General features: G+C 42.8%; 1 protein-coding gene across 1 annotated transcript in view; it reads left to right on the top strand.

The window, feature by feature from the left end:
• LOC109899561 (tyrosine-protein phosphatase non-receptor type 13) overlaps positions 1 to 16,935 on the top strand; it is a 72,341-nt gene extending 55,406 nt beyond the window's left edge. Inside the window, exons 20-21 of the mRNA XM_020494905.2 lie at positions 10,169 to 10,231; positions 15,841 to 16,935. Coding sequence (XP_020350494.1) covers positions 10,169 to 10,231; positions 15,841 to 15,987 — 210 coding nt within the window. The 3' untranslated portion in view covers positions 15,988 to 16,935. The remainder of the gene's footprint in view (positions 1 to 10,168; positions 10,232 to 15,840) is intronic.
• The last annotated feature ends 2,033 nt before the right edge of the window (positions 16,936 to 18,968 follow it).

Raw genomic sequence — 18,968 nt, 5'->3', positions numbered from 1 at the left:
CAAGAAAATTACATAACAATAACAAGGCTATATACATATACAGTGGGGCAAAAAAGTATTTTGTCAGCCACCAATTGTGCAAGTTCTCCCACTTAAAAAGATGAGAGGCCTGTAATTTTCATCATAGGTACACTTCAACTATGACAAAATGAGAGAAAGAAAATCCAGAAAATCACATTGTAGGATGATTTTTAATGATCTTTTTTTATTTTTATTATTATTATTTTTTTTTTACCTTTATTTAACCAGGTAGGCTAGTTGAGAACAAGTTCTCATTTGCAACTGCGACCTGGCCAAGATAAAGCATAGCAGTGTGAGCAGACAACAAAGAGTTACACATGGAGTAAACAATTAACAAGTCAATAACACAGTAGAAAACAAAGGGGGAGTCTATATACAATGTGTGCAGAAGGCATGAGGAGGTAGGCAAATAATTACAATTTTGCAGATTAACACTGGAGTGATGAATGATCAGATCAGAATGATCATGATTTGCAAAATATGGTGGAAAATAAGTATGGTAGGATCGCGTAACTGGGCAGCTCGCGGCTGGGTTTCCCTTTGTAGTCCATAATATTTTTCAAGCCCTGCCACATCTGACGAGCATCAGAGCTGGTGTAGTAGAATTCAATCTTAGTCCTGTATTGATGCTTTGTCTGAGGGAATAGCAGGATTTCTTCTAAGCGTCCAGATTAGTGTCCCGCTCCTTGAAAATGGGCCGCTCTAGCCTTTAGCTCAGTGCGGATGTTTCCTGTAATCCATGGTTTCTGGTTGGGAAATGTACGTACGGCCACTTTGGGGACGACGTCATCGATGTACTTATTGATGAAGCTGGTGACTACGGTGTTATACTCCTCAATTCCATTGCCTGAATCCCAGAACATATTCCAGTCTGTGCTAGCAAAACAGTCCTATAGCGTAGCATCTGCGTCATCCGACCACGTCTAAGACGCAACAGTCAGCATATGAGCTGGCTACACTGTTTTGTCACAGAAACATTTTACACAAACAGTCTTCACAACTTTATGTTCTCAGTGAGAGCAGTTTATTTTTGGATGGAATGTTCAGACATTCAAAGAAATAGCAACAGCAAAACACAATTCTCATCCAAACCTAAAAAATTTAGGCTACATGAGTCCTAGCGCTAACTGAGGAAAGAGTGAGCTAATCTGAGTGGTCATATTTAGCTAACTCTCAGCTGACAGAAACCATACTATAAATTAACAAATAGCAATTACTATTTACAATTCATTACATCATGGGTGAGCTCAACAGTGATTAAACATGCTGAAAATAAACAAGACTTCATTGCATTGCACACACTATCCAACTGCCGCGCCAACCAAGAGCTACCTTTTAGAGAGCCGGAATAGCTATCTTTATTTCCTCCTACCTTACTGCTGATGTGCTCTAAAAGTGTCAGCGCAGGGTTTCGCCACAACACAAACCATTTTCTGATAATGATTTACAGATACGTACATGTGGCACGTTCCGTCAGTCAATCACGTAACCTCTTGACACTCACTCAGAGCCTTTCAGTATTGTTGTTTAAGTATGTAGCTAGTGGGCTAAGAAGTAGCACTAGCAATGTCAATCAAAAGGCGATAACTCACAAATGTGGAATTTCTGGCAATTAAAAAAAAAGTCTGAGTATGAAAGTGAGAAATCAGATTATGACAGTGACAGTGAGGAGCTAAGCCCCGACCTTTTGGCCATTGAGAACCCTGCATCTTTAGACCCTGGCCCACCAAGTCCCAGGTCCATCTGAAGATGCTGGTGGTGATGGAGGCAGACCAACAATGGATGGGGTACGGGAGGTCTGCGGTAGCTGGACTTTGATGAGTCCCAGTCTGGAATGCAAAGCCTGGAGTGCTCTAAGCTGTTTCTGTCAGACAAGCTGGTCAGAGACATAGTGGGGGAGACCAATCGCTATGTCTTGGAGTTATAGGAGAAGAGAAAGCCAGGAATGAGGGGGAAGCTCACTAAATGAGTGACAACCACAATTTGTGAAATGAATACCTTTCTGGTGACAGTCTTTCTCTTTGGGAATAGTGAAGCACAAATCCACTTTCTTTTCCCAATACCTCTTCCTAGTTATGCTGCGATGCCTGCATTTCGTCAACAATGCTACTGCCCACCTACAGTGCCTTCGGAAAGTAATTTGACCCCTTGAATTTTTCCATATTTTGTTACGTTACAGCCTTATTCTAAAATGGATTAAATCCTCAGGAATCTACACACAATACCCCATAATGAGAAAGCCTAAACAGGTTTTTAGACATTTTTACAAATAAAATAAAACAAACAGAAAGACCCATTGTTATGAGATTCGAAATTGAGCTCAGGTTTCTACAACTTGATTGGAGTCCACCTGTGGTAAATTCAATGAATTTCAATTTATTTAGAAAGCCACACACCTGTATATATAAGGACCCACAGTTGATAGTGCATGTCAGAGCAAAAACCAAGCCTTGAGGTCAAAGGAATTGTCCGTAGAGCTCAGAGACAGGATTCTGTTGAGGCACAGATCTGGGGAAGGTTTCCAAAAAATGTCTGCAGCACTGAAGGTCCCCAAGAACACAGAGTCCGCATCATTCCTAAATGGAAGAAGTTTGAATCTTCCTAGAACTGGCCGACCGGCCAAACTGAGCAATCGGGGGAGAAGGGCCTTTGTCAGGAAGGTGACCAAGAACCCGATGGTCACTCTAACAGAGCTCTAGAGTTCCTCAGTGGGCACGGGAAAACCTTCCAGAAGGACAACCATCTCTGCAGCACTCCACCAATCAGACCTTTATGGTACGACAAAAGCCACTACTCAGTAAAAGGCACATGACAGCCTAAAGACTCTCAGACCATGAGAAACCAGATTCTCTGGTCTGATGAAAACAATATTGAACTCTTTGGCCTGAATGCCTAGCGTCACTTCTGGAGGAAACCTGACACCATCCCTACTGTGAAGCATGGTGGTGGCAGCAACATGCTTTGGGCATGTTTTTCAGCGGCAGGGACTGGTAGACTAGTCAGGATCGAGGCAAAGATGAACGGAGCAAAGTACAGAGAGATCCTTGATGAAAACCTGATCCAGAGCGCTCAGGACCTAAGACTGGGGTGAAGTTTCACCTTCCAACAAGACAATGATCCAAAGCACACAGCCAAGACAATGCAGGAGTGGCTTTGAGACAAGTCTCTGAATTTCCTTGAGTGGCCCATCCAGAGTCCGGACTTGAACTCGATCAAACATCTCCAGAGATGTCACGTTCGTTGGAATGAATATCGGACCAAGGCGTAGCGGATGTTGAGTTCCACATCATTTATTAGTGCTACGTGCACTAACTGAAAACCAGATCCCAAAACACACAGGTGGAAAAAAGGCTACTTAAGTGTGATCCCCAATTAGAGACAACGATAGCCAGCTGCCTCTAATTGGGAATAATACCAAAACACCAACATAAAAAATAGAAAACTAGAACCCCGCGTAGAAAATATAAACTAGACTAAACCCCTAGTCACGCCCTGACCTACTCTACCATAGAAAATAAAGGTCAGGATGTGACAGTACCCCCCCCAAAGGTGCGGACTCCGACCGCAAAACCTGAAACAAAAAGGGAGGGTTAGGGGGGGGGTGTCTAGTATCAGTGGCGGCTTTGGTGCGTGGTGAAGTACCCGCTCATCCCGCGGATCTGCCAGCATCGAGGGCGGCTCTGGTGCGGGACAAAGAACCCGCTCATCCCGCAGATCCAGCCATAGTCCCAGTCTGAACACTGTGCCTGGACTGGACCTAGGTGCAGAAGAAGACTCCTGCCATGGAGTGGGACTGGATGCCATGTCTAGACTGGGCATCAGGGCAGAGAAGGGCTCCTGCCATGGAGCTGGACTGGACGCCGTGTTCGGACTGGACATTGGCGCAGAGGAGGACTCCTGCCATGGAGCAGGACTGGACGCCGTGTCTGGACTGGGCATCGGCGCAGAGGAGGGCTACTAACATGGAGCTGGACTGGACGCCGTGTTTGGACTGGACATCGGCGCAGGGGAAGGCTCCTGCCATGGAGCGGGACTGGACACCGTGCTCAGACTGTGCATCGGCGCATGGGAAGGCTCCGGCCATGGAGCTGGAGATTCCGGACCGTTGACAGTCTCAGGAGGTTCCGGACCGTTGACAGTCTCAGGAGGTTCCGGACCGTGGACCGCCGTTGGAGGTCCCAGACCGTGGACCGTCGTTGGAGGTTCCAGACCGTGAAATGTCTCAGGAGGTTCCGGACCATGGACCGTTGTTGGAGGTTCCGGACCGGGAACTGTCGCCGGAAGCTCTGGACTTGGGATTGTCACAGGAAGCCTGGTGCGCGGGGCCGGTACTGGTGGTACCAAACTGGTGACACGCACCTCAGGGCTAGGAGCATGCACAGGATGCACCGGACTGGGAAGGCACACTGGAGGCCTAGTGCGTGGAGCCGGCGGGACAGATGGCGCCAAACTAGTGACATGCACTTCAGGGCGAGTACGGGGAGCAGGCTCAGGACCTACTTAACTGGGAACACCCACTTCAAGGAGAGTGCGAGGAGCAGGCACAGGACGTACCGGACTGGGGCCACGCACTTCAGGGAGAGTGCGAGGAGCAGGCACAGGACGTACCGGGCTGTGGAGACGTACTGGAGACCTGGTGCGTATAGCCGGCATCAATGGTACCGGTTCGATGACACACCTCACCCGCTAAGTGCGAGGAGCTGGCACAGGACGTACTGGGCTGTGGAGACGCACTGGCGACCTGGTGCGTATAGCCGGCATCAATTGTACCGGAACTTTAACACACTTCTCAGGACGAGTACGGGGAGCTGACTCAGGTGGCTAACACGGACGGCTAACACGCTCCTCAGGGCGACTGCCGTGCATACTTTGCCAAACCAACAGCTCTCTCGCTTCACTCTTCTCCAATTTATCCAACAACTCCTCAAAGGTCTCTAACTCTCCCCTCCGTTCACTCTCCTCCAATAACTCCTCGACGGTCTCTGACTCACCCCTCAACTTCGCCGACCACCCCATGTCTGTCGCCAAGGAAGGGTTTCGTATCTCCCCATCACTTCTTCCCATGTCCAGGAATCCTTCATCTGGTGAACATGCTGCTTGGTCCTGGTTTGATGGGATATTCTGTCACGTTCGTTGGAATGAATATCGGACCAAGGCGCAGCGGATGTTGAGTTCCACATTATTTATTAGAAAGTGAAACTAAGCAAAGACAAAAACAAATAAACAATAAACTAACAACTAACCGTGACTACAGAGATGCTACGTGCACTAACTCAAAACAATATCTCATAACACACAGGTGGAAAAAATGCTACTTAATTATGATCCCCAATTAGAGACAACGATAGCCTCTAATTGGGAAACATACCAAAACACCAACATAGAAAAAACAAACTAGAACCCCACATAGAAAATATAAACTAGACTAAACCCCTAGTCACGCCCTGACCTACTCTACCATAGAAAATAAAGTCTTTCTATGGTCAGGACGTGACAGGAGAGACCAGAAAATAGCTGTGCATTAACGCTCCCCATCCAACCTGACAGAACTTGAGGGTATCTGCAGAGAAAAATGTGGAAACTGCCCAAATACAGGTGTGCCTCCTTCTTAGCCAAATAGCCCTTACACAGCCTGGAGGTGTGTTGGGTCATTGTCCTGTTGAAGAAAAAAAAAATAGTCCCACTAAGCGCAAACCAGATGGGATGGCGTATCTCTGCAGAATGCTGTGGTAGCCATGGTGGTTAAGTGTGAATTTAATTCAAAAATAAATCAGACAGTGTCACCAGCATCACACCTCCTCCTCCATGCTACACATGCGGAGATCAATCGTTCACCTACTCTGCGTCTCACAAGACACGGCGGTTGGAACCAAATATCTCAAATTTGGACTCATCAGACCAAAGGACAGATTTCCACCGGTCTAACGTCCATTGCTCGTGTTTCTTGGCCCAAGCAAGTATTTTCTTCTTATTGGTGTCCTTTATTAGTGGTTTCTTTACAGCAATTCGACCATGTAGGCCTGATTCACACAGTTTCCTCAGAAAAGTTTCTGTTGATGTGTCTGTTGTGAAGCACTTATATAGGCTGCAGTTTCTGAGTCTGGTAACTTTAATTAACTTATCCTCTGCAGCTGAGGTAATTCTGGGTCTTCCTTTCCTGTGAAGGTCCTTATGAGACAGTTTCATCATAGCGCTTGATGGTTTTTGTGACAGCCCTTAAAGAAACCTTCAAATTTCTTGCCATTTTCCGGATCGACTAACCTACTTGTCTTAAAGTAATGCTGGATTGTCATTTCTCTTTGCTTATTTGAGCTGTTCTTGCCATAATATGGACTTGGTCTTTTACCAAATAGGGCTATCTTCTGTATACCCTACCTCCTTGTCACAACACAACTGATTTGTTCACAAAGCATTAAGAAGGAAAGAAATTCCACAAATGAACTTTTAAGAAGGCACACCTGTTAATTGAAACGCATTCCAGGAGACTACCTCATGAAGCTGATTGAGAGAAAATCAAGAGTGTGCAAAGCTGTCATCAAGGCAAAGGGTGGCTACTTTGAAGAATCAAAAATTTCAAATATATTTTGATTTGTTTAAAACTTTTTTGGTTACGTATGTGTTATTTCATAGTTTTGATGTCTTCACTATTATTCTACAATGTAGAAAATAGTACAAATAAAGAAAATCCCTTGATGTGTAGGTGTGTCCAAACCTTTTTCTGGTACTCTATATCTGACCAAATTATGAAAGACACAAATTGTAATTTTGAATTCTGTAAAGTGAGTGTGGAAGAGGTGAAAACATTTTTTTTTTGTCTATCAACAATGACAACAATTATAAAAACACCAGGAAATCAGCTCCAAGTAATTTTATTTAGGAAATCTGTTCCCAAATATTATCATGCATTATAGAGACATATGTGGTCATATACTAATAATAAATCATAATTAATTTGATTTATATCGTGATTTTGTACTAACTGAGGTACTCAAAGAGCTCTAGGGAGAAACTTGCCTCATCCACCATCAATGTGTAGCACCCGACTATTTTTGTGCCAGATTGCTCACCACACATCAGCTATCAGTTGGAGATGTGAGGAGTGATATATGCGAATTAGGAATGAGTGGGCTTATTAGGTGGCCATGATTGAATGTGGCCAGGTTCGTAATTTAGCCATGACACCGGGGTGAACACCCCTACTCGTAAAATAAGTGTCATGGGACTTTGAATGACCACAGAGAGTCAGGACACCCGTTTTAACGTCCCATCTGTAAGACGGCACCCTACGCAGGGCAATGTCCCCAAATGGAATGAAGATTTGAATTGATTATTTAAGTCAAATATTATATCTGTTTAGGCTTCTTGAAGTCAATTTGCAATCTAAAAATATTTGTTTTATTATATTCTGGCCCCCTGACCATCCGCTCAAGAAACAATTGGCCCACGGCTGAATCTTGTTGAGGATCCTTGCCATACCGCAACCATGTCAGCCACAAGGAGTCTGCATGACCTGACGGGAAAGAGAAAGACCAAGTCAGACTGTACTTGACGATAACCTCAAAATGGGGGCAGTGGATAAAGCAGACATTATAAACAGCTTTGTGGAATGTGCTTGGAAAACTACCAAGTGGTATAAGAAGATAATTTTCCATTTGATCGTCACTGCTGTCCTCAATGGCCACATAATTCACCACCAGCTAACAAGTGAGATTATTACTGAACAGGTTTTTTTTTGTAATTGGACATACAGTTCACATACAAATCACATAGTCCAGCAGGTAGGAGAAATCATTGTTTCATTTTATGATACAAGTATCAAACATGGTACACTAATACTAGATATCTTAAGGAACATTTTAAAGATCATAGGCAGTCTGGGAAGACTGTCAGTCAACCAGGGCGGCCTATCAGGGCAGTCCGGATAATGAGTGGCAAGAGTGTGGCATTGAGAGAGAGAGTCAACAGGTGAAATCAAGTTAATCACAGTTGTATGCTGCTCCACTCCGAGGGCTTTTGTACAGCTGCCAAACAGCTGCAATGATATACAGTATAATATGATATTCTGTTTTGTGTCAATTTTAAGAAACGTGACAGGAAACAGCCCTGTACACCTCACTTTAGGTAAAATCCAATAGGAATGCATTATGTCCAGCAGACAGGTTAATATTAATATTATACCTTTCAGTCTTTACACAAAATGAGTCAACTACTACATAAAGATGTCTAGCTATAGTGCCATCGCAGATGTAATAACCTATTATACTCTAAAAGACCAGTTTTCCAAAATGACCACCAACCAGCTACATTGGTTCTAATTGGACAGGATTCACATGGCCATTTCGCCATAAATAATTGGTACATACATGGCTTAAAATGTTTGTGGTGGTGTGGAGAACACAATAAAATGACCCAAGTATGCCTTGTGGTGAAAATGTCCCCTAAAACTTTGAATTGGCCATAACTTCATTAGTAAGTGGTGTATTTAGCCTAAAGGTAGCTTAACTTGTTCAGGATAGCTTGGTAAATACAATATAATGAATCATGTATGTTTTTTTAAGATGTTTTTTAAAATAAAACAAAATAATTGCCCAAAATGCTGTCTAAATCACAGATTTTGATCATATTTTCATATCTCAATTAAGCCGATTATGTTTCAGCATGCTCCACAATACTGTGTGATATCTGTGGAGTAAAATGATATACAACATGTGCGTAATGGCAGCCTTAGTAGTCCCATACATCCCATTTAAAAAGGTAGACTTCTATTGGAATGGCTTCACATCCAAGTTTCCATTTTCAACATTCTAAATAGGGAAAGGGGGATACCTAGTCAGTTGTCCAACTGAATGTATTCAACTGAAATGTGTCTTCTGCATTTAACCCAACCCCTCTGAATCAGAGAGATGCAGGGGGCTGCCTTAATCGCCATCTTCGGCACCTGGAGAACAGTGGGTTAACTGCCTTGCTCATGGGCAGAACAACAGCTTTTTACCTTGTCAGCTCGGGGATTCGATCCAGCAACCTTTCAGTTACTGGCCCAACGCTCTAACCACTAGGAAACCTGACGCCCCAATGCAGTTAAAATGTCATTCGGGTGCAGCTTGGATGTTTCACCCGTAATTATTATTGTTTTATCTTTCACAATTAGCTGAAAGGTCTCAACATAAAAGTATTTTGTTAAAATGGGTTACAAAATCCTGGGGCAAACCCTCGGTTACCTGTCTCTCTGGTGGACATGTATTCATTCCTATGGGATTTGCCCTAAAGTGACGTGTACAGGGCAGGTTTCCTCTTTATTTATTTTTTTACATTTGAAACAAAACAGTATCATATTATATATCACTGCAATCACAGTAGACTTCAGGGAAGAGTGCTTACTTGTAAAACTATTGGAACTAACCATGAAAACATTGACAAAAAAACTGTATTTTGGCATGCATTTTCACCACTTTTCTACTTAAAGCTTAAAGGATGCATCTATATGTGCCATTTCTGGGCCATTTTATTGTGTTTTCCAGACCCCCTCAAACATTTTAAGCCATCATTGGGCTGTATCTACTGTACAAATTATTTATGGAGGTATGACCAAGAAAATCTTATCCAATATGTCCCCATGTAGCTGGTTGGCCACCAGGGGGTAATGGGCAAAATCTTCTTTAGACATGCCCCAGCTGTGTTTGAAATTTGGTGACTATCACAAGTCCAAAATGTTCTCCCCTCACCGCTGGACTGTGGTTAAAATGACCTCAATATGACCCCCATGAAGGTCTTGAGTATTTTATGATCAGCAATATTGTCTACATTAGTGGGTAGACATTTATTTAGTGGGTAGATAACATTACAAAGTCATTTTTAGATTGTTTGGAATGATTCAACCCTATTTTATTCTAACAGGAAACCCGAATGGCAGCCATTTTGTTCAAATGGCCGCCCTTGTTGACTGACAGACTGTCATCTAGTGTTTATGTACATCATTGGTGCGCACCCAGATACACACACATACACGCAGACACTCCTTACCTTAAAATAAGGACAAACTATGCTCTTCAGTTGGTGTTCACAAAAGTTTGTGTGTATATCACAGACATATACCTGTACTGACCACCATGAACCTACAGTAACTCCTTGTCCCTCTCTCTGTCCACAGATCAAGGTCAGTAGCATTGTTAGGGAGATGAGACTGCAGCGATATGGCATGCTTCAGACCAAGGTCAGTACAGTAGGCCTACCATACAGAGGTTAGTGTTTAGAGGTCAGGTGTTAAAAGTTTTTGGCCATTCAGGGTACCAATGATTCTTTGTCTATGGCTTCCATAATCCTGTCCACTCTATTGTTTCCTACATAATCAGATATTAAATGACACATATTCCAGAAACCCAGGTTGAGTAGTAGTACTTTGGACCTACTAACCTGGTGTGGGTTTCCAAAGACTTCATAGCTAGTTGTATTTTATTTTTCTCTACCACCCAGCCACACAGCCGCAAGAGAGTAACAACAATAAAACCAATGTTTGACTGTCACACCCTGGGGCCTGTTGCACAAAACTAGGATAAGGGATTAAGCCAGGATATCTTGGTGATCCTGGCTCAATTGATCCGTAATCCGGTTGCACTAAAGATGGATAGGGGGCAGGAGGATATGTTATGGTATAAATTACCATGGAGATCTATTCTGTGGAGCTAGCCTGCTCCAGACCAGGCTAAATTCCAGGATCTATTTAATCTCATCCCTAATGTCAGTCAGCAGTCACCACAAATGGAAACCAATAGTTATTTCACTGCTCACTATACATTGTTATCACATATAACTAGACCCACTGTTATTATTTAAACGTTTGTGATCATTAATTTCAATGATTTTGGATAAAAAATGATTTTTAGATGATGTTGCTATCATTAGATAATTTAGTTTCCCATAGACTATATATAAAATGATAGAATATTAGGGCCACAGAGGGGAAAAAAACCACAAGTCATAATATTGTAACCAGTTGTTTTAAAGGAGGACAGTTGTTAAAATGACAGATGTGGGGCATTTCGTGAAATTGTACTTCAGTATGGTTTCATAAACAAAGACATGCTGATGTGCCAGAATATTAAGTATCACATTCTCATAAGTATCAAAACTGTAAAAACAATGTAGCTTTTCTGCAGAAAGAACCAGCCTCATAAATTTATGACTTTATCCTTTTTCTTCAGTGTGGCCCTAGTACTCTGTCATATAAACAAATACACATTCCATATGAATATAAAAACACAATGTGTAACATTATGTTCCTTTATTGAATAAGGACAAAACAAAGCAGGTAAACCATCAGCTCCTTTCGAAACTGAAGTCACAGTGACTCTACAAGATGGAAAGCACAGAATCCAAGCATATTATACAAAATGATACATACACATTCAAAGGTCTGTATATAACACACCCTGCATGTCTGCACACTAAAATAAATGCAGGACAAATCCATACACATCAACTGAACAGACAAATGAATGGATGCAGTAGCCTCCCTGCAGCTTTGTATTACACACAGTATACCGCACAAACATCATAAGAGGCCAAATTCGTCAAAAAACGAACCCCAAAAAACCCAAATTCCTCTGCCACCGCAGGACATATTTAACCAAAATTGAAAGCACACATACTAACTAAAATAATTCAACACATATTGGTCCCTCAGCAGCCGACCACTGTCGTCATCAGGGAAGATTGCCGGATTGTCCCAGTCCATGGCTGGTGGCACTCTGGGGGCCCTCTCCTTCCTCAGGCAGGCCACATTGTGGAGGACAGCACAAGCCACAGTAATATCACATGCCCTAACAGGGCTGACCCTTAATTTGTGAAGGCAGTGAAAGCGTGCCTTCAGGAGGCCAAAGGTCATTTCAACTCTGGCCCTGGTCCTGGCATGGGCATGGTTGTAGGCCTGCTGTGCTTCCTGGGGGTCTGTGAAAGGTGTCAGGAGAAAAGGCTGGCAGCCATACCCCCTGTCTCCCAGCAACACACCAGAGAATTCACCTGTCAACACAAAATCTCATCATTACTACCTCATAAACACAGTGATATTCTTGACACAGCCATGATGGTTATAAATAGGGGTTGTGTGGCTTACCTTGTGATAGGCACTGATAGATTTCAGAGGCACTGATAGATTTCAGAGGCCCGAAAGATTCTGGAGTCATGGACTGAGCCAGGCCATTTTGCCACAACATTGCTGATCACACAGTCAGCATTGCAGACCATCTGAAATCATAAGATGAGGAATATTACACCAATCAATGCACATCACTGGCAGTGCAGAGTGTTCGTCAATGGACAATATCAAAAAGTTATGTTCACCTGAACATTAATGCTGTGAAAGGATTTCCTATTCACAAAATCGGCCTCATGGGCACCTGAGGGGGCTTTTATCCATGTGTGTGCAGTCCACTGCACCAATGACATTGGGGAAACCTGTCACAAAGTAATGAGTATCCTACTATGTGTTAACAGTTGTCCTGTAATTTGTAGATCCTCTTACCTGCAATCCTATAGAACTCCTCTTTGATGTCACAGAGTCTTCTGTGGCCAGGGAAGGAGATGAAGACATCTGCTAATGCTTTGATAGCCAGACACACACTCCTTATTGTGCGGCAAATTGTGGCCTTGTTCAGCTGTTCTGCATCCCCCACTGAGTACAGGAAGGCTCCACTAGCAAAAAAGCGCAAGTCCACACAAACCATTTGCTCCACACTCAGTGCATGGCTCCGTGCAGTGCGGTGCTTAATCCTGGGACCCAGTAGTCTGCATAGATACCTGATGCCATCTGCAGAAAACCTGTATCTTTCATATAGATGGTCATCAGGGAAGGCCAGTGGGTCCAACCGGTCCCTGAAGACCCTTTCTCGCCTGAAGGCTCTCCTCAGCACAAGTGCTTCTTCATCCACCACATCTCGCACGAATGGGCATGCCATTGTCAGAGCAGAAAGGAACACACAATTTTGGGCCTTCATATAGGCTAGTGGCCACACCTGGTGCTGGGGGGGTGGGCAAAAGAGGGCGATGCCTTATAACGATGACTTGGTTGTACTGATTGCTGGGAAAATAAAAAAAACCTTAGAAAGATGCCACCGTCCTGTGTGCTCACAATAAGAGCTCATATGTCATGGCTCACTTGACTTTACGAGAATATACCAAATTTTTATTTTGAGCTGTGTCATCTTCTTGGAGCTGGGGGAGGAAAGAAAAATAATGATTAATACATTTGTGTTACAGTTAGCATACAGTGTACATTGAAGGCATATCTCACCTCCCTCTCAAGTTTTTTTATTTCAAGGTCCAGTTTCCTAATTGTCCTCTTTTTTATTTCGAACTCCAGTGCAAGATTTTCCATCTTTTTCTTCTTGTACTGAATGTCTATGTCTGCCAGTTCTATTTGGCGCCGGAGGTGGTTGCCATACAACTTTCTGATAGCTTGTGAGCTCTGTGAACACAATACAATTAGCGCAGCTGGAATTTGGCAGGATGTGGTGTCCTTTTATTAATACGCACTATGTTGCCAGGCTGGTTTTCCCACTGTATAGCATCTGGGTCCTGTAAAAGAAATTAGATTTTTTGATTTTGATGAGGACTCCTCACCATTGTAGAGTAAATAGTACTTTCACAGTCTTAACATGATACCTCATGCCTTCTGGAATCCAGAGAGATGGTCTCCTCCTCATCATCGTCTCCATCATGTGCTGTTGCTGCTGCACTGAGGCCTTCACCCTATCACATTTAAATCGGATTCATATTGAAGCTAGTAGACAAGACATGCCAGGCCTACAGTATGCCTTTGATGGAGTACTCACTGGATCAGCATCGTCTGGTGCTTGTGCTGGTGGCTCTAACAGGAACACAGTGCTGCCAGACACTGCAAGGCAATAGGTAAACCAAAGTCAGACAGTCCAAATTGATTCAATATGAATGTGGTTGTATCCCATGTAGAGATGGAAGGACATACCTTGAATGAAGCGGGTGGCATCTTGGGAGGAACCTATGCTCGTCTCTTTCCCCCCAGGGATCCCCTCTAAGACGGGCCTGCCTTTATTTAGCTCCAAGGCCATGTCCTCTGCTGGGGTAAGGTCAGCCTTTGGTGACCCACCACCCGTGCCTTGTCTGTGGGTATTCTTTTTCACTGCTAAAACAGTACAGACAATGTGTGAGCAGGCACCTTCTGGGTACAATATATGCTTGTGCTTTGTTAAATATTAGTCAGGGACCATACCATTCTGCAGAATGTTCTTGTATTTGATTTTGACCTGCTGCCATGTCCGTTTTGGCCCGTTCATGTTTAATCTACACACACACACACACACACACACACACACACACACACATTTAATGGAGTCACACTGCAAAAAATTACTTGGTATTTTTGTCTTGTTTTCAGTAAAAATATCAAAAAATGTATCATAGCTTTATACAGTGTGATGGAGTTACTTTACACAATTTCACTCATATCTGCAGTGCATTTCAATAAAAAATTTAACAGTTTCATAATTACAGTACAACTGCATTTTTGGAGATGTGAATTAAATATTTGAATTGTAATTGTGATGTTTCAGCGGAGCGGTGAGTGTGTAATTGTGCACTACTTACGCATTCAGGCGGTCTGCAATACTTTGCCACGCTTTTTCTCTTTGCTTTATCACTGTGGCGGTGTTGCCTTTCTTCTTAATTATATCTTTTACCTCCTCGTATGCCTCCATGAGGATTTGTGCTTCCGACGGGGAAAAGTACGCGGCTCTAGTTGCCATGGTAAATCAGTTAATCTGTGGCGGGGTCTATTTGAGTGAGCCGTGAGCGCGCACCTATCCAGGATTGGTTTCACCTGGCTTAATGAATCCGTGTCTGCTCATCCTGGCTTGGTCTTTGTGCAACCAATTAAGCCTGGACGCACATGTTTTGGCTTCATTGAGCTCAGCTGAGTCATTTATCCCGGATGTCTTAATTCTACTTTTGTGCAACAGGCCCCTGGTCTTAGTATTTTGTGTTTATATATTTATTTGGTCAGGCCAGGGTGTGACATGGGGTTATTTTGTGTTGTGTTGTGGTATTTGGGGTTTTAGTAGGTATTGGGATTGTGGCTGAGTAGGGGTGTCTAGCATAGTCTATGGCTGCCTGAGGTTCTCAATCAGAGTCAGGTGATTCTCGTTGTCTCTGATTGGGAACCATATTTAGGTAGCCTGGGTTTCACTGTGTGTTTGTGGGTGATTGTCCCGGTCTCTGTGTTAGTTGTCACCAGACAGGCTGTATTAGGTTTTCACTATTCCGTTTGTTGTTTTTGTATTGTTCGTTTTCATCGTTATTAAAGATGTCTCGATTTAACCACGCTGCATTTTGGTCCGACTCTCCTTCGACGGAAGAAAGCCGTAACATTGACAGTCAATCTATGCATGACCATATCTAATTCATTTTAAAAAATAAAGCACTTTGCGGTTGGAGTGGCCTGAGTCTGGTTGGACAAGAGAAAGTATTTTAGCTAAGAAACTTACGAGAAACCCACCCTCATCATTAATGACAGTGTGTGAATAGAGTAAGTGGACCCCCAGAGAGCTAGAGAAAGAGGCTTCCACCCAGAAGCTATTTCCCCCTAACCACTAATGTACCACATCATTAGTCATTAAAACATCCTATTAGGTTTAGAGTTAGGAGCTAGGGCTCGTTTTCGAGTTAGGATTAAGTTTAGGGTTGAGGTTAGGGAAAATAGGATATTCAATGGGACTGAATTGAGGTTAGTTATGAAAGACTGTGTGTGTGTGCGCGTACGCGTGTTGTAACACCTGTCTTGTCTCTGCATAGGAACAGTACCTGTTCTGCTACAAGGTATGGTTGGAGGTTCTACAGGGCATCCTGCAGCTGCATGGTAACCGATGGTATCCTGAGAGCCCCCGCAAATTGCAACCCGAGAGCCCCCCGCAAACTTATGGGCCCTCACAAACACAGTAACCGATGGCAACCCGAGGACCCCCATGAAGATAACCAATTTGTTTAACCAGTTACTTCCCCCCTTCCCAAAGAAGATACCTTATCAATGAAGATGTGTAATATTTGAATAGTTGACTGTGTAAGTAATACATTTGTTAGCAGTTGATTTTGTTATGAGCACTGGAAGTATGTGTTTTAGACAACTACTTTATTTGTTGTCATGCCTAACATGACTATTAACAGTTGGCTATAGCACATATAGATGGAAGACCAGGCTATGTTTCTGAGGTGTTTTGATATTTGGGTTATGCATTTATTGATGGAGGTAGACATTCTTACTGTTGGTTCTTTCTGTGTTCTCAAACTGTGATTAGTATTTAAAAATTGTGAAATAAGTGCATGTTAATCATTTATTTATTCTGTCCATGACTGAAACCAAAAGTGAATAGAATCAAGTGCCTTGGAAAGACTTGCAGTTTTATGTGACACTGATTAATAATCCAGGTTTCTGGGGGTGAATCCAAACATGCGATCTTGGAGTGCTAAGAGACTCATATTTTTGTTTGTTTCACCCCCAGAAACGTGGAAACCAGGTTTGATTGAACAGGAACCTCAGTACAAATGCTCTGTGTGATTCTGTAAGGAATGTCTGCCCGATACTGTTTTTGTTCGAATCTTGTTGTCCCAAAACTCTGATTCACTGTGTGAATTTTGCAGCACAGTAGTGAAACTCTATTCATTTTGCAGTCTAATCTCTATGACCACTGAACAAGCGCTTGAAGTTTGAAATATAATGGGGGTCAAATGCACAAAATCATTGTACAGTAACATCACCATTGTAGTTGCAGTTTCAGTAGCATGATAATATACCTCACTGTAACATTCACTACCAGTACAGTATAGCCTCGGTCTGATCACTGATCCTCCTATTACCTTGGACCGTCAAATAAAAGTTGTTCTGAAATACTGCTTTGTTTCACGGTGTCGTAAGGGCTGGATCACAATTAGAAACTGATATTTTTTATTTGGTAGGTCACAGGTGCTGTATATGACAAGGCAGTTGGCTATAGTAATATCTACAAGCAGAGAGAGTGAGAGATTTACCTACAAGTGCTAACTGACAGAACATGGAAAAGAGTCCCTCTGCAGGCTTACTGAAGGGTAAATAAGTGTGTCTCAGAGGGGCCCTTGTGACTGCATGGGAGAGAAAAAAATCTAACAGTATGCTCCCTAAGAGGAAACAGCTAGCCACACACACACACAGGCTCTGGAGTGGGAAATCTTAAAACCTGAGTTTGTGGAAAGCCCTGTTGTACAGTCTCCCTTTCTCCCACTCAGTGTCTCCATCAGGACTCCCAACCTCACTCATTCACTCACTAAGTCCCTTCCTCATTCCCTCTCTCGCACTCTTTCCCTACTTCCCTCTCTCACCCAGACCTTATAATAGTTGTGAGTTATTGCATGATAGGCCCAACGTGGGTTATTCAGGGTCCAGTCACTTTTATAGGTTTATAGAGTTATATAAATCCTACTTGCCTTCCTAGTTTTATATAAATAGTTGTTAATTTGAATAGTTTTCTATATAAGGAGAGGGATATCAACCAACGTGAGTCGAGGGCAATGCCTTTTATAGTTTTGTGTAAATAGTTCTTTCATCTTTATAAAATGTGATCACAGGAGTCTTGAGGGACCTCTGACCTTCTCATCCAATGGGTTTTGAGGAGGGGAGAGGATGCAAGGAATCAAGGAAATGCAATTGAGATTCTAACCTTGATAAAGTCTCACATTCTCCTCATCCGTCACCAGCCACCGTTCTATAGCAACACTGTAGACACTGTAATCTTCTCTCTAACTATAAAGCACATGTGAGAGGATTATCTTTGCTTTAGCTGTAAGGCGAGGAAAGAAGGAGTATAGAAGAAAAGGAGTGGAGGAGAGTACATCCAGAGGTGATAGGAGTGTGGAGAACATGGGGAGGTGGTAGAGTAATTAGTTGTGCGTTCAGTGATTTACAAACCATGGGAACATGTAGAAAGGAACTCCCCAACTTCCAGTAAATCCTCCTCTCTGTTGGGTTCACAAAGAAACACACACAACCATATTTTCTGTTAATACATTTTAAATGCAGGCTGTATCACAACAAAATGTGGGAAAAGTCCAGGGGTAGAATACTTTCTGAATGCACTGTAAATAGGGGGCTTAACATTTCACCAAAACACAACATAATGATATCTTCTCAATGTAGTTGTTTTAACAACCAGTTAATCCAAATGCTAGATCATTTTTTTTAAATTGCCCTTTGAATGTAATATGCTATAGTAACATAAATTACACTACATTACACCGTTTTTACATTAGGCAATACACTTGCACTACTGACTGAAAATCACATTTCCATCATTTCTATCCCATGTGTTATCAAAGTTGTGATCCCTGAAGACAACGTTCAAAAAATGCAAAAAATAAAAAATGTATTCTTCCAATATAATCAAAATAAACATAACGTTTAGCAGGCACTAGTTTGCATCCGGCCTGTCCTGAGCATTTGGCCATAGGTTCTCTTCGACATTACTGTAAATGTCCTCATTGTTTATGCAGCTGGGAAAAAAACTTTTGGCATGGTGAATCCAAGTGTGACATTGGTCTGGAAAGATGTCATCGCATGCCTCATCCATGGCCTGAAGGAGGGTGGCTCACTCATGGGGAGTGTGCCTGTACTACACCTGTACTGTAGTCATGTATTGTATTTTACAGTTTGTATTGTACTTGTGTATTGTACTTGTGTATTGTAGTGTTCCTATGTGACTCAGTATGAGCATGACTTTAGCAACACAAGAGTGGTGGGTACGATTCCCACCGGGGTCACATACAAAAATGTGTGGAGTCACTGTTGTCACTGGATAAAAGCGTCTGCTCCCATCAAAAAGACCCCGGCAATTTAATTTTGGATACATGTTTACTGTTGTTAGGTTCTTATTTTTCAGAGTAAATACCTCAGACAC

This window comes from Oncorhynchus kisutch, linkage group LG11 (assembly GCF_002021735.2).
Source record: "Oncorhynchus kisutch isolate 150728-3 linkage group LG11, Okis_V2, whole genome shotgun sequence".
NCBI lineage: Eukaryota > Metazoa > Chordata > Actinopteri > Salmoniformes > Salmonidae > Oncorhynchus > Oncorhynchus kisutch.
Note: the sequence above shows the minus strand (reverse complement) of the source record. Positions and strands in the feature narration are given on the sequence as shown.